The following is a 15,575-nucleotide window of genomic DNA, read 5'->3' on the forward strand; positions in this document are numbered from 1 at the left end:
AAAAATCTTTTCCTGGGAGTCTACAAATTTGGAAGCAGGGAAAAAACCCAGACATCTGATGTGTTTGTTTTATATTATTCCTATAGAAGGCGGTACCCTATCAATTAAGTGAATGGGACACACAGACACCCCACTTTATGGGTGCTGTAGGTAGGACTGAGGCAGCCCCACCTGGACCAGGACCACAGCACAGCCGTGTCTGTCTCCCCAAGGATTATGTCCCTGGAGGGGAGGGCGCCGGCCCCGCCGCCTCTGGCCCCCCAGTCTCCTCCACGAGTGCCGACCGCTGCCACCCAGTAGTTCCTGTCGTCTTGAGGCCGTTACGGAGCCCCACCCTCATGCGGGAGGCGAACTGCTTCTCCTGAACCCCACACTGAACGTGGACAGCCACGGGGCCAGGAAGGAAGGCGGGCGCTCTCAGGAACAGAGGTCTCCCGTCGAGGGAGCATCTGCTGGGTCGGTGTCCCGAAAACCACCTTTTCCTGCCGAAATGTGACTAAGTGAATCCGGAGAGGGTTGTGTGGGTCTATAAATCTGCTTTTTATCTGAGAACGAATGATTTTGGAAATCAGTCTCTTTTTTCCCTCCCAGGACTCCTCCAGTCATTCCTCTGGCACTTGGCTTGGGACAGTGGTGTCACTCGGTCCCAGGGCCCATCTCTGTCACAAGTCGCTTTCCAGCAGCAGCACCCTCCCTCCCCCCGCCATCCTGGGAGAAGGCTGTGTCCTTCTCACTGCCCATGCTGCCACACCAGGGTGTGGTGTGGGGGTGAAGAGCGTCAGGGGGCGGGGGCGGGGGGGGGAATGCAGAGACACCAGTGCCAGAGTGAGGACCAGGCCTCAGACGAGCCAGCCTGCACCTGGCTCCACGCAGCCAGCAGGTGGCGCTGCTGCTCCCCACACGCGGTCTGGGACCATTGGACTGCTGTCTGGGTGCCTGCTCCCAACACCCTCTTTCTTCACCGGCCCTTGGTGGATGCAGAATATCTTTGGTGCCTGTTGGCTGCGGTAAACAGTTACCCGCTGAGCCAGGGCCCAGGTGGATGCTGGTTCTGACAGCCCCCCGTGGCTAATTGCTGCATCAGGCTTCACGCCCGACACTGGTACAGTGCAATCGCCAATAACCTTCCAGTTCTTAAAAACACAGCAGGATGTCTGTCCAGTCCCGCAATATTTCTCTCTCCATTTAAAAAGTTTTTCTGAGCTGCTGCTCTGAATGTGAATTGTACAATAAGCATTGTGTTCAGTGAGTCTGACTTGGGACACAGCCGTGTGCCCCCCACACCCAGTGGCACTTTCAGCCAGACTCTGCTCGAAGTGGATGGTACAGGAGGCACTCTCACCGCAATAAACCTTTCCTGAAAGCTGGGGACAGTGTTTCAATGCATTGTATGTTCATGATTAGGAGCAAATAAAAGGGATTGCCCCCCCCAAAGGCCTCATCCCATCCTCATTCTTCACTGTTTAAACCACATTTTAAACCATGATGCTTAACTCGAAGCTGCGGTTCAGTTTTCTACATTAGACAAGTACCTAAGAGAGTCCAGAATTAGGAAATCTCTTAGACTAGTTATTTGGGTTTTTTTTTTTTAACTAAAATCCCTTTCTTGTAGTCGAAGGCGGTCACACCCTGCCTGCTCTCCAACAGGAACCCGCAGTTGGTCTTCTCAGCGGCAACAGAGCATGCGGGAGAGAACCTCGAATTCGTGCTTGTCTTGCAGTAAGGGAAGGGAACCGGTGCAGGAAGACGCTTTATTATGTCGTTCCCTCCAACCGGGCCAGGAACGGGGGCCGGTCTCGGCCACTTAGAGAGTCGGCTGTCCAGGCGAGGGAGGGGACCATGCCCTCTGCCTGCGTCAGCCCTCGTCCCCACTGTGGGGGTGACCCAATGCACAAGCCCGTCCCTGGACACAGCTGCCCCACGAGGAAATGTGCTTCTTCCTCACTGGCTCGGGACAGCTCATGCCGTGCTCCAAGGACACGCACCTAACTTGTGCTGAAAGACAGCTGGGGCTGTCACCTCACTGACAACCAAGTTCGTCATGCTCACAGCCCTGCCCACTCCCAGCTCGAGGCCACCTGAGGCTGAGCTGGGCTCCTCACCGGGGCTGGGCCTGGCACACCTCGCTGCCCCTCCGTCTGCAGCAGGAGTCACGCCCCATCTCCTGAGGGCTCCGACAAGCCGGCCACCCGGCTCAGCTCTGTGGCTCCGGCCGCGGCCCGGCCCTGGAGGCCTGCAGGCGGCCACACACCCTCCGCATCGCCAGCCTCTGCGCCTTCAAGCGCTTCCGGAGCTTTTCATTCTCCTTCAGGGTCAGGAAGAGTTTTTTTTTTAGGGTGTCCAAGTCCAAAAGGGCATAGCTGTGATCTGACGGCTGTGGGGGGCTGGCTGGCCGGCCAGGGGCCTCGGTGGCTTCTGGTCTGTGTGGCAGGACCTGAGGACAGGTGAGTGGGAGGTGAGCAGGGACCCGTGGCAGAGCTGTTCTCTAGCAGGAAGCAGCGGGTGGAGGGGACCCAAAGGGTACTTCCCGCAGCTCTCCTGCCACCCAAACCCACCCAAATCGCAGCTGTGCTATTGGGAAGGTCTGAAACCAGGGCCACGCCCATGGGACCCGTGGTCCGGGCACCAGTTTTCCTTATTTTGTTTGAAGCGAATCCCCTTGTGCTGAGACCAACCCACCACATGGCCCCTTGGGCCGGGCCCGGCGCCTTACCTGTCCTACAGGACGTCCAGAGCTGGGGGGTAGCTGCAGGGCTTCGAGTGCTGTGTCCATCTTTCTCTCCGGGCCGTGTTCCCCGGCCCCCACCCTGGGGAGAACCTGGGAACGCAGTGTAGAGCAGGCAGCTGAGCCGCGAAGATACTGGTCCCTCCACAGCTGTCACCTGTCCGTCCCACCAGCAACCCCTCACACTGTCCCAGAGTGGCTGCACCCTGGAGACCACCAAGGACAGTCGGCCTCCTCCCCAGGCCCAGGGCCAGACCCTAAGAAATCAGGCAGACTAGGCGCACTGCAGACTGTATGCAATGCAGACTCACCTTTTCCTTCTCAGAGTCGGCGTTCCCGCCCTCGCTGGCCGGGTCTGCGTCTGCCCTCACCAGCTGTAAGAGACGGAGCTGCTGTGGACCCCGAGGTTCGGCTCACTCAGGGTGTGAGTAAGACTGGTACCCTGCGAGCCCCGCCCCCACGCTCAGCCTCACGTCCTCCCGAAACCCAGCCGGCTCGACTCCCCGCCCTCTGGTGATCTTTCTCCAACAAAGTTCCCAAATCTTGAGCCAGAGGTCCATGAACAACAGGTCCCTATGAAGCTAGGGACTTGTCTAATTTGTGTCATCCTGGGGCCTGGTGTGTAGTAGGTGACTCAAATTTTGCTCAATGAGTGGCAGCCACATGGTAGAAAACATGCGACTCAGAGCCTGAGTCCCCAGGTGTCCTCAAGCTGAGCCAGGGCCACCAGGGCTGGAACGAAGGAAATCACAAACGTCCACCCCCCCAACCCCCGGCTCTTACACTGTCATCTCTAACTTCTGAGACAAAGTGATCGGTGAGCGAACTGCATTCTATTAACAACATGCAGTGGGCAGAAAGTCTCAAGCTAAACCATGACCTTCGAGGGCCCTGTGCAGCCTCACACCTGCAGCTCACACCTCACCTGCACTCAAACGTCTGAGGGCCGGCCTCACGTTAAGTGTTCTCAGCACAGCAAAATACAACGTTGTGTGTATAAAATAAAAATAAAAGGCCTCCATAAAAACGAACAATCAAAAACGCGCACTTCACACCTGGTGACACTCTGGGTGTTGGGAATAAAGCAGGGAAACGAGGCCCCGCCCTCAGAGCGCACCCTGGAGGGGAGATCAAACACAAAGGAAGCAGGTGAAAGATGCCAGGAAGCCCAGGGAGCAGAACGGGAGGAGGGGCCCCCCTGCGGAACCCTGAGGGCAGAGCGCTGGGCATGTCTGCCGACAGCGGGCACCCGTCATCCCCACACCCTGAAGCTCGGTTCCGATCAGCTCCCTTTCCTCTCCTCATTCCCAAGAAAATCGAACTAGCGTAGGTGCCCATCAGCCTTGTGTTGGCTCCACCACGACCTGGCCTTCTGGGTTCAAACGGGTGCCCTGCCGTGGGGCCCACACTCACGCTCCGTACGCCTCGGATTTGTGACCTTCAATAAATCCCCTCATGGCTCCAACGTCCCGCTGTTCCTGAGCTCTCGCCAAACCCACACATCCCGCCCCAAGACACGCCCACTCCACGGCCCACGGGGACATCAAACTACACACCCAGGACCCATCTCCTGGGACTCAGAAGCGCCCATTCCCCAGGGGCTGAGCGAGCTTCGCTTTCCCTGGCCCCGTCCCTCAGCCCACCAGGTCCGCAGAGCCCATCCACTCTGTCCTCACCACCCAGCCACCTTCAGCTCAAGCCACCAGGACTGCACTCACTTGTGACGCTACAGTGGCCTCCAAACCAGCTTCCAGCCAGAGGAGCCTCCCAAAGCCACGTCCCTCCCCAGCAACCCCACCGCAGACCTGCAGCCTGTGCAAGCCTGCCACCGTCTGGCCCCTGCCACCCTCCGACTAGCCCGTGCCCACGCCAGTCCAGAGTGTACCCAAACCCCTCCGCCCCAAGCCTCCGCCCATGCCCAGGACCGAGCTCTCGTCTGGCACTCATGGCACACAGTAGGACCGTAAGGGAGATCTGCAGACAGCGATGGCACAGGCTCTGCCGTCTTGACCACAAGGTCCCACACCCAGCTGGCTACAAGGGAGGAGGGGACGAGGCACGAGCACACACAGCCTCTGCCCTCCCCGGGGACCAGGCTCGCCACTCCGACAGCTTCCGGTCGTGCAGCCCATTCATTTCTAAAGCAGCTCTAAGTTGCAAATTCCCTCAAACGAAGGTCATGGCCAGCAGGGTGGGCTGGGCTCCGACCCCCCACGCTGGACGGTGCTGCCCTCACTGTGGTGCCAGGCGAAGGCCAACCCCCCTGCCCCCTCCTGCTCGGTGGGTCCCTGTGGCCAGATCTGAAGAGAGAGGGGACAGGTGTGCTCACCTGTGTGGCGTCCTGAAAGGCAAACAGCGTGGGCACAGCATTGTGCTTCAGGTTCTTGCGGTTCCCGAAGGCACTGAAGCACTCGGGCCGGAAGTGCTCGGAGCAGATGACTGTGTGCTGCTTGGGCTTGAAGTTGGCCCGGCCCATGTTCAGCACCCACTCCTTCAGCAGCTCCGGCCGGCTGAACGGGAACCTGGGGGCACAGCAGGAGGCAGCGGGGAAGGAGCGACACGGAGCTCAGCACCTCTGAGTATCCTGGGACTTCACGCCACCCCACCCCACACCCCACACACCCCATGCTCCTGGACAACGTGGGACATCCAGCAACCTCGCTCTGCTCGGCCACGTCCAGTTTCCGGAGGCTTCTGCCATGGCTGTTCACGGCATCCTCAGCAAGAAACTAGAGACCATGATCATGGCCAGAGACCTGTTCCCGACACTACGTCTGCCTGGTGAACTTTCACCTATTCCCTCGGGAGCCTGCTGGGGGGCCCTGCTCTGGGGGGCCCTGCTGCAGGGGGGAGGACCTGCTCTGGGCCTTGGGGAGGGGAAGTCAGAGGCCCGTGCCCATGGAGCCGGCTGTCTAGAAACGGGGACACGGATGGTAAACCAACCAGATGCAGACTGTGTGGGAGCGAAAGCAGCAGTGCTGGGGGAGACCGCGCAGGAGGCTGCAGGAAGTGGGAGCACGGCCCACGTGGGGACCAGAAGGAAGAATGGGAGCAAAGACCCTGCGACAGGCGTGTTTGAGGAGCGGTCAGAGGCAGGTTTGGCTGAGACAGAGCAAGAGGAGCAGTGGGGACCGAAGGACACGGGCCTCAAGCAGACGGCAGGCTGGGAGGCTCTGGGCGGAGGGTGACAATCGGAGCGAACATGGTGGCTGGGACCAGGGTGTCAGCAGAAGAAGGTACTAAGCGGGCAGATCTGGACGTATTTCGAAAGCCCTGCCGTAAGGTTTGCCTGTGGGCAGTGAAGCAGAGAAGGCGGGAGTGTGGCATATTAAGACGGGGGAGGCTTGTCTACGGCCACGCCACCCTGAACGTGCCCGATCCCATCTGATCTCGGAAGCTAAGCAGGGTCGGGCCTGGTTAGTACTTGGATGGGAGACAACCAAGGAAGACCAGGTGCTGTAGGCATTTAAAATAATAATAATAAGATGGAGAAGGCTGGAGGAGGGGCAGGTTTGGGCCTCAGATGTTTGGCTTTATACGTCAGATGTTAAATCTGAGGTGCGTTTCAGAAGGCCACATGCTGGAGTGGAGTGGCAGGTGGACACATGTGTCTGGAGACATCAATGTCAGGGGTGGGGTTTGTCCCCGCGTAAAGGGTGGTAAAGGCCTGAGTGAGATCGGTGCCTGGGGAGAAAGTGTGGACAGGGATGATACAGGGTCACGGCCCTCGCCCCAAAGTGCTCCAGACTGAGAAGGTACAAAAGAGACTGAGAAGAGACAAAGGAGGTGGCCAAGAGGTGTCCTAGAAGCCAAGTGAGAGAGCCTCTCAAGGGCTCAGTGGTCAATTACGTCAAACGCTGCAGAGGTCAATTCAGGTGATGACAGACCACTGCATGTGGCATCATAAGGGCCACTGGGGACTCAACAGAGCTCTTTTGTGGGCAAGAGTCTGATTGGAATGAGTTCGAGGGAGAATCAGAGGCAACTCCACCTCCAGTTACAAACACGACTGAAACATACAGATACAGGCACTGCAAGAAGACGCATCCCAGCATAAATGTCAAGCCATGTGCTTGTTACGGCCAAAACACGGAGGTGCCCAAATGCCCTTCAACTCTAGAACACGTCAGCTCTGCTATATGCATTCAGTGGAATACCATGCAGCAATGAAAAGGAATCGAGTGCTATTACAGTGCAATAAGGATAACTCACACACGTGGACCATGGAAGAGGGTCTATGGAAAGCAGCCTCACAGGGTGATGTGATCGGAAATTCCTAACTGGGCAGGTCGTGGAGAGGAGTCACACCCCAAGCATTTAAATTGTTTAGCAAAAGGTTTACCTTTGCCTTAAGCAGGCCCCGGCCACTGTTTTTGTGCATCTAGGTGAACACACCTTTGAAATGAGTGTGACCACCTCAGGAAAGCACAGAATCCTAACTATCCTGTAACCCCATCCCTGTCTTTCTTTCCGGCACCTAATCTTCCTGACGTTCCCTCTTTAACTGCAAAGGCATAAAAGACACTGCAAACTTGCCGTTCTCTGAAGCATTTTTTTTTTTCCAGTCTATTGAGATCTTGCTTTCAGGCGTGTCCTCTGTTTGACTCAAATCCTTATAACATTCTGTACAGGTGTGTAAGTTTATGACCAAACAAACGTAATAGTAACCAAAAGACAAAAAACTGCAGTGAGTGATTCCATGCACGTGAAGTTGAACACAGGCCAAAGCAATCACTGTGACACAAGGCAGAATGTGCATTACCCTTGGGGATGTGGGAAGATGAGGGCCGGCAGGGGGTGCAGCTAGGGGTCTCCTGGGGGCTGGTGACACGCTAATTAACAGCAGTCACGCCGGGTGTTCATTTTGTTGGCTGGGCTGTGTGCTTGCGACTTGTGCACTTTTCTGCATGTGTGTTATTGTTATACTTCAGGAAAAACATTTACTTTGAGAAAGAAAAAGATAATAGGAAGCGAGGAAGTGCTGACAATGAGAACAGCGGCCTCTGGAAGCGCGCTCGGAAGGGGTCAGGGAAATGGGCCGGCATCTGGGAAGCGCGCGCATCCCGCCGGCACCTGCGGCCGCGGCCTCCGCGGCAGGGACCTGACTGGCCGGGCCCCGCCGCGCACACTGGGCGCGCAGGGCGCACTCCGGGCCGCCGCGCCCCTCCCCGGGCTCCCGCCAAGTCCGCGTGCGGGCCCGCCCCCCGCCCCCCGCACGCCCTGCGCGCCTGACGCCCGGCCCGCAGCGAGGGCTCAGCGGCGCCCACACCTAGTGACACCTACTACGTCCCGGACTGATTCTGGGAACGAGATAAAGTCCCTGGGACGCGGAGGGGACGTTCACCCAAATCACTGCGGACGGTGCCAGGCGCTGCGGGGACACCGCCGGCGGAGGCCTGAGCCCGCGTCAGGGCCCGCCCGCGGCCTTCCCCGCCCAGTGGCGGGAGGCTGTGCGCCGCGGGCCGTCTCCTCGCCGACCGGCTCCCCCCGGCTCCCAGGCCGGCCGAGGCGGCGCGGGTTCCCGGGTCCTGCCCCGCGTGTTCCCCCCACCGGCGCGCCAGGCCTCGAGTTCGAGCTAAGGCGTGGGCCGCGGTCGACTGGGCCGGGCAGCCGGGCCCCCGCGCCCCCCGGCACTGCGGCCCCTCACCGGTGGAAGGTGAGCTGCTTCCTGCGGTTGCTGTAGCGGTTGCAGCACTGCCGGGCCGCGCATGACTTCGGCATCTCCAGACCCCAGGGCCGGCTGCCCCTAACAAAGATGGCGGCGGAGGGGCCTGCGGGCGCTGCCAGGCCTGGGGGCGGGGCTGGCCCGGTGGGTGGGGCTGAGGGCGAGGCGGGGCCTGCGGGATGGGGTGGAGTGGGGCGGGGCCGCCGGGAGGTGCAGGCGGACCTGGCTCTGCTGCGGGGTACCCGTGAATCGCGTCGCCCCAGAGTCGGAGCGGCTCCGGTTTCGACCCAGTTCGCTGAAGCCAGTCGCCCTCACTTCCTTGTTTTGGGGCCCCCAAAATTTACACCAACAGCCTGGGACAACTGGAACCAGAGAAAGGCTCGACGCCCAACTCGGCCAGCACTTTCAGGATTTTAGGAGGTGCTAAAACAGATTTTGGCCGCCGGAATGTCACTGGAGATACCAGTTGGTCCCAGATTAGTTAGGCAGACACAGTTGATAGAACAGGCTCAGGCACTGCACTGTGAACCCTGAGGTGGAAGGTGCACCCCCAGGAGATCCTCGTCTTGCTGACAGTACCTCAGAGGTCGCAGCTTTTACAAAGCAGGTTAAGCACTCACAGGGGTTTAAGCTCATCTACAATTTAATGAAACTGAAAGCTATTCGTGACTATTCACACTGTGGTTTGTTTCTGGAGGATTTATTAGGAAAGTGTATTAAGGGCTGTGGGCATTTTCCATCCTGGTAAACCAAACTCAGACTTTAACTTCCCAAGTCTTCTTATGGTCACTGCTCAGGGGAAGTGATGGAGGGAGAAGCAGCGCAATTATTCTTCAGCACAGAACACAAACACCTGAAGCGAGACTTGAACTTCAAAGTAGCAATATCTTTATTTACAAAATATACAGTTTCACAGAAACAGCTTCGCTTTATACACATAAACTTTATAATTACACAGAACCATGTAAACGATGTTAAGTGTCTGGCCTGGCCAAAGCCAATGGGAGGGGCCTACTTTTGGGGTGACATCTTTCCCTCCCCTCACTTCATTAGCCACCAACCAGGAGCCCCTAGATGGGCCATGCCTAATTTGCATAAAGCTGATTGCAGCTGCCCAGCTCAATCAACACAAAAACCAAGGTGTCTTGACTTCTTAGACACCACCCACAGGGATAGACCTGTTAAAAGAACAAAAAGGAAATGAAGAAACAGAAATCGAGATGACTATCAAAAGCCTTCCAGGAGTCACCAGGCATTGAACCTTCTAAGAGCAATATAGCAATCCGCCAGCATCGGCACTTCTACCCTAAAACCACACGTATTCTTAAATGCACTTGTAAAACTTTGTGGGGGGGAAAAAAAAAAACCAAGAAAAACACTTGGAACTTTGGCTATTCTCGTGAAGACACTAGACAATGTCCTGGGGCAGATCTTTGGCAAATTCCTCAACAACTTTTCCTGCACGTTTGCCCTAAGTCAGAGCCAGACAGCTGTCTGGGGGTAAAGTTGTTTCTAAGCCAGCTTCTTACTATTTCTTTCTACAGCAGAACGTCTCTCTTGGGAATCTTCACAATAAACTGGGTTTCAGAAACTATTTCTATTTTTGTGTTAAAAGCAACAATTAAAAACCAAAAAAAAAAAAAAAAGGCAGTTGGCTGGTCAAGCATAAATGACACCAGGACAAAATATGGGCTCTGATTAGCCAATTACGGTTCAAACCCTTGGTGCTTCGGTGAGAGAATGTGGAGGGGAGCCACCTGGGGGCCCTACATGAAGGGGCCACATGGAGAAGCCCCCTCAGGGAGACTGGGGGTCCAACCTGCTGTAAACAAGGACAAACTTGGGCATTCTTCCCTTTTCATGCTTTATAAGAAACAATGGTTATGAAAACACACCCATCGATTTACAAAAAATAACATTTTTGAGAACAAGTATTTGGACTGCTAAGAAGCAACATCAATTTCAGACAAAGCTGAAGTCCTTGCCACCTCCGGGCCCCAGAACCACCAGTGTCCCTGAGTGCACTGCCCTGGAGCAAAGCCCTTCCAGGGCTTTAGGTGCAAACTCCCTGGCTTCTTCAGACTTGGCCCCGAACAGGGTCTTCCAGTCCAGATCTAAGGAACTCCGCACAGTTCAATGGTATATACCTGGAGACCGTTACCATCTCTCTCACTCACTAACTCAAACCAAAAAAAGGCTTCAAGTCCTAGCGTTGGCCCGTGATAGCAGGAGGGGGAACAAAGAATCATGGGAAACGCCTTCCTCCCCATCTTTCTTTTCCCCATTACAAAGAGGAACGCCATTCCCCAGGGATTGCCTAACCTTTATGTTGCTACTGGAATAAAGTGAGGGGAAGGGACGAGGAGGGAACCAAAGTGCCCCCTCGCTTGAAAACAGCTTGCATGGGCACCCCAGGGCCCCATATGCCAACTGGAAAGGGCACCCAGGCAGAAATCTGCCAAGACTTTTGGCTATATCGTGCAAAAAAGACAGGGTTTTTTTTTACATCGTGCAAAACAGGAAACTGAGTTATGAACACGGGCCACCTCGACCCCCCAACCAACCCCCTTTCCACACAGGAGCCACACATAGTCCCTTTTAACAAACAGAAGAAAACTTAGGGATCACTAGCTCACCCCCTGCCCCCAGGCTCCTCTCAAGAGTGAGGCCAGAGGACTCCAGCGGGCAGCCCCGGGGACAGAGCAGTAACAAGGCAGGGGAGAGGGCGACCACTAAAGGAGGGGCAGCCTTATGGGCTGCTGTACAGACACTTATGGTAGGAGACTTACACTCGAGAAAAAGCTTGCACGTATGGCTGTTCGTTAACAGGCCGGGGAAACGGAACATCACTCCCCAACACGGCGGAAGCGGGAATAACAGCTAGCACTTGTGCCAATCGGCGGGAGTTTGTTAACAACGACAGCAAGAATTCACAACCACCACGTACCCTCATTTTCAGCTAAACCAAAGCCACTGTACTTGGGTGTTTAGTCCACCTCCACTGCAGGGAACACAGCTCTGGCAGCAGCTTTGGCCAACAAGGATTTTATTCAGTCACAGGCTATGAACAGTTTATACCTCGGACAGCCTGTCCTTTTGCTTAGGCACCTGAATGGCAGGGGTCTGCCTGCACCAGAGCTGAGAGTTCTGTGCTCAACTAATAAGAGAGGCCAATAAGCCCAATTGTCCCTTCCGATTCCTCGTCCACGGTCTCCTCGCTCACTAGCAGTCAGTCCAGAAACAGCTTCCGGGAGCCCATTCGGGAACGGTTGGAACGGCGGATGTCGAATTTGGAGTCCCGGCACTTTTGGCAGACAAACACCTCCGGAACATTGGATTTCCGGATTTTCGCACAAGACAGGTGAATCCAGGTATGGCATTCATTACACTCTATCATGGGGCGGCCAGCAAATGGCTTCATGCAGAAGCAGGTGACGAGGTCCCAGGAGTCATCATCTGAAAGGAGAAAACACATAAGAGGGAAAAAAACCTCTCAGACCCCTCTCTGTCAGGGTCCCACTTCATCAGGACCCTCTCCGTTAGGAAAGCCACCCGCCAACGGGACAAAGCAGCTGAACTGCAGTGCAACCTGATCCTCAACAAATGAAACCGATTTCCACTTTGACTTAAAGGTGCTGCTTCCCTCCCTGAAAATGCAGTAACCACGCCGAAGGGCGCCGACACACGGGGTCCCAGGAATCGCCGTGAGATGTGCGCTCGTGAGCTACGTTTCTGCATTTCGAGATCTGTCTTGGCATCTCAGCCGTCTCTAGCTGCCATCACCCCTCCCTAAACATCTGAGTATCTGCCTTATCGCACCTTTCTCCCTAAAGATGGGGCACGCTGCTGTCATATTGCAAGGAAGGGACCGCTCAGAGACTCCTGCTTCCTGTCACTCTCTGACCACCAGCCAGCGAGCGCGTGGCTGTCCTTCAGGGGCCACTCACCTGAATCCACCATTATGTCCTCGTCATTGCCGGTGCTGTCCTCATCCCGGAACACCACCTGCTTTCCTTGCCGGACGATAGTCCGTTTGCCTTCAGTTTTTATTTCTTTGACCTGATCTGGTGACACCGTGGCACAAGATCCACTGGAAGGAGTGTCGGAGTCCCAGCCCGAGCAGGGGTCGCCGGGGGCCTGGGGGATATCCTGGAGGGGCGGACTCGTGGGGGTCTCTACATATGGATCAGCGGTTTCCAGCTTCAGCAAGCTGCCCATGTAACCCTCCTTCACGGGGACGTCACTGTCCCTTCGCTTCCTCTTCTTCTTCTTCTTCAACTTGTCGGTCTTCTTTCTGTCCAGCAGGAAGTTGCTGGGCTTGGCTCGCTGCAGAAGGGTGGGCTGCAGGTGGCCAAAGCAGTGGTCAGAGACTGGCAAGGGCACCGCAGATGAGATGTCAGTGAAACCAGTGTCCCAGCTGTCGCTGTCAATGGTACCAGCGGTGCTGTTGGCAGGGCTGGGGCTGCCCCTCAAAGGGAGCTCCTGAAAGAACAGAGGCAAAGGTGACGGGTTCTCATTATTTCAAACGGTCCCCAGGAGTAAGAGCTGGCCCGAGCAGAGAGCTTCACAGCACCCCTGGCCGGGTCAGACCTGCAGACGTGCGCTCTCGCGACCTAAGCTTCTCAGGTCTCGTCAGCTTCATTCTTTAGGAACGGTGTCATCTGTGCCTTACTGAGACCTTCCAGATGGAACGTAAACCCTGGGGAGAGGACCTGCTGCCCTTGCGGAACCCCTGGCTCTGTCCCAGAGCCGGGGACTTAGCGTGTGCTCGCACTCTCTGTGGGAGGGGCGAAGGCACCCTCTCCGACCCGCTCACCCGTCCCTGACTGCAAAACCTCCCTCCACCTGTCCTTCCACAGGACGTATTTTTTTTTTTTAACTAAGTTAATTTAAATCAGTTTTGAGCATTTCCTGACACTCCATTTTAGAAAACTAGACATCTCAAAATATTGCAAAAATCGAAATAGGTAATTATTGCCCCAAAGCAGTGAGCGAAACTCCATGGTTCCTTCGGACCATTTAAGAATTTAATTTGCAAATCATGGCAACATTCTACGTGGCACAAAGCAAGCGTGATCCACCTAGATAGCAGTGCAAAGGACAAGCCAATGCTGGGATCTGGCCTCCTGGAAGTACCAGAGTCCTTTCTTTCCAGCCTTGCTCAATATATATACCAAGCCCCTGAATTTTGAGCACCATGGCAACGCTGGTCCACAGTTCTGCCCATTTCTGAGCAAAGGAAAAAAAAAATTCCCTTAGATTACATGGGATTTTGGCCAAAGTCCCTGCAGATTCTGTAATGGGATGTGCACAGCTACCAGAAGGCTGCTGGCCAGACAAGGCAGTGTGGACCCTGCCAACCATCTGGTTGAACTCCAGGTTCCAGCATTCATTAGCCTGTGACCCAGGGCAAGGTGCTCCTACCTGTGCCCAAGTCCTCGGCTTCAAAATAGAGACAATAATGATACCTACCTCATAGCATTATAACAGCCAAAAACATTGCCCGACCATAATAAGCCTCAATTACTACTGGCCAGTAAAAGCAAGCATGTAGCAAATAGTTATTTTCAAGCAAACTATTAAAGTTTATTAAACCATTTCTAGACAAGCCTGCATTTTCTATCAGTTTCAGGAACCCCTTCCCAAGCGGGTCTAAGTTTCCAAGAAAGATTATTTGCCCAACCACGGTCTGAAGTCCTCCCGCACAACCCCCTTGTCAGACACTCTGGGTTCACTGCCAGCAAGAAAGGTCTCCAAAATGCTGAAGATTACCTCCTTCGGATAAGGGATGTAGCCGGCATAGGCCAAGACAAAGGTGCAGAATTTGTTGAAATCCTCCACGGTCCTGCGCCTCTTGTAACCTGGGGAGTACTCCTGTTAGCGGACGAGAAAACGGGGTGTCTTTGAGAGGAGACACTTGTAGGTAGAATCACGGAAACAAAACTAAGCAAGCTGGAACTTTTATTGTCAGCCACTGAAAAACACGTTGCTAGCTTTACGACACTCTAGAAACGAGATAAGGTAAGTTTGGGTCAAGCAGTAACAGTTTTCAGAGGTTGAAAGAGAGGATTGTCATGATGTTATGCCAAGAATACTGGGAAACTGGTTGGAAGATAAAAGTGTGTCCAAAACCTATTTCTTGGCGCTCATGTGGCATTTTCTGACATTATCTATTGTTTCTGCAGGCTTATCAGGACCTCTAATAACTACTTTTTTGCTACAGATTTTCCATTATGAAAATAAACTGCTGCCGCAGCAGTAACTAAAGCACTTTAAATGATTTCAAAAGTCAACTGCTTCTTATCCTTCAGAGCTCACTCGGGCCTGGGACCCTGGAGCTGAATCTCGCCTGACCCCTCCTCCTACCGGGTCTCTCCCCCAGAGAAGGCACTGCCTGCTAGTCCCTCCACTGCTCCAACATCCAGGGGGCCAGGCACCCAAATGTACCCCGACTCAGAAAGTGAACCAGAAACACTCCTGCCAGTTTTATTTGCACGTTGAAGATTGACTACTAGAGATTTTGGTTTCTGTGTCCCGTCCGCAATCTAGAAACGCTCTCGACAAGAACGAATTTTCTCCTAAAGAAAATAGCTCAAGTAGACAGAACCTTTATATGCTACTGAGCAAATCAACCGTACTTTATTTCAGTCCACTCGACAAACATATTTACTGAGCTTTTCTCTAAGCATTTTCTCACTGCCCCCAACCCCATCCTTACGTACTCGGCTAACATCCCCAGAGCCTACGGGCCCAGTGCCCTGGCAGGCTGAAAGCGGGGAAGGCAGGGGAGACTCCTGAGCCCAGCCCAGCCTTCCCGGAATCAGGGTCGAGAAAGCGGCGGGGCCCCCGCGTGCTGCCCGCAGCTTTCCTTCCAAGGGCGCCCCTCTTATTTTCTCAACTTGGTTCCAGCAATCCACTTTCTCCCCCGACCTTCCGCCGCTGGGCGCCGAGGGGCGCGCAGGTTAGCGGAGCACCAAGCTCAGCGCGGGAGCCAGCGCTTCCTCCGCAGGGGCGATCCCGCCTCCACCCCCGGGAACGGCTGACCGCCCTCCCTCCGGCGGGGGTGGGAGGGCCGCAGCCCTCGGCCCTCAAACTCCCGGGAAGAACTTTTATTTCGGCGGGGAACGTGCAGAAGTGGGTCAGGAGCCGGAGCTCCGAGTGGAAAGCAGCGGCGCCCTAGGGCGC

General features: G+C 55.3%; 3 protein-coding genes and 1 non-coding gene across 5 annotated transcripts in view; 2 read left to right on the forward strand and 2 right to left on the reverse strand.

Annotated features, from left to right (window-relative positions):
- The window catches only part of DNAJC11 (DnaJ heat shock protein family (Hsp40) member C11), a 36,661-nt gene extending 35,292 nt beyond the window's left edge, over positions 1 to 1,369 (forward strand). Inside the window, exon 15 of the mRNA XM_023535589.1 lies at positions 5 to 1,369. The gene's annotated coding sequence lies outside the window, so the exon portion shown is untranslated. The remainder of the gene's footprint in view (positions 1 to 4) is intronic.
- A 368-nt stretch (positions 1,370 to 1,737) lies between these two features.
- THAP3 (THAP domain containing 3) lies at positions 1,738 to 8,497 on the reverse strand. 2 transcript variants are annotated; one of them, XM_011368460.2, is made up of 5 exons: positions 8,373 to 8,497; positions 5,055 to 5,247; positions 3,037 to 3,099; positions 2,714 to 2,818; positions 1,738 to 2,434 (listed from the first exon to the last, which is right to left on the reverse strand). In XM_011368460.2, exons 1-5 carry the CDS (start codon positions 8,444 to 8,446, stop codon positions 2,195 to 2,197), a joined length of 675 nt encoding a protein of 224 aa, XP_011366762.1. In that variant the 5' UTR covers positions 8,447 to 8,497; the 3' UTR covers positions 1,738 to 2,194. The 2 variants fall into 2 exon arrangements, with proteins under 2 accessions (XP_011366762.1, XP_011366761.1); XM_011368459.2 differs by having other exon boundaries at positions 3,037 to 3,117.
- Positions 6,072 to 6,190, forward strand: LOC111744867. The gene has a single exon (XR_002782364.1). It is a non-coding gene; the product is annotated as a 5S ribosomal RNA (ribosomal RNA).
- A 758-nt stretch (positions 8,498 to 9,255) lies between the features above and the next one.
- The window catches only part of PHF13 (PHD finger protein 13), a 7,661-nt gene continuing 1,341 nt past the window's right edge, over positions 9,256 to 15,575 (reverse strand). The window contains exons 2-4 of the mRNA XM_011368462.2: positions 14,163 to 14,264; positions 12,338 to 12,872; positions 9,256 to 11,846 (exon numbers count right to left, since the gene is read on the reverse strand). Coding sequence (XP_011366764.1) covers positions 11,620 to 11,846; positions 12,338 to 12,872; positions 14,163 to 14,264 — 864 coding nt within the window. The 3' untranslated portion in view covers positions 9,256 to 11,619. The remainder of the gene's footprint in view (positions 11,847 to 12,337; positions 12,873 to 14,162; positions 14,265 to 15,575) is intronic.

The sequence above is a fragment of the Pteropus vampyrus genome, unplaced genomic scaffold, assembly GCF_000151845.1.
Source record: "Pteropus vampyrus isolate Shadow unplaced genomic scaffold, Pvam_2.0 Scaffold142, whole genome shotgun sequence".
NCBI classification, from domain to species: Eukaryota; Metazoa; Chordata; class Mammalia; order Chiroptera; family Pteropodidae; genus Pteropus; species Pteropus vampyrus.

Bases quoted from the DNA above. Each gene is read 5' to 3' on its own strand.
- THAP3 (XM_011368459.2), bottom strand. From the start codon at position 8,446: ATGCCGAAGTCATGCGCGGCCCGGCAGTGCTGCAACCGCTACAGCAAC. The intron at 5,248-8,372 runs GTGAGGGGCCGC...CTGTGCCCCCAG, and splicing joins AAGCAGCTCACCTTCCACCG to GTTCCCGTTCAGCCGGCCGG. The intron at 3,118-5,054 runs GTGAGCACACCT...CGGGGTCCACAG, and splicing joins CCTTTCAGGACGCCACACAG to CAGCTCCGTCTCTTACAGCT.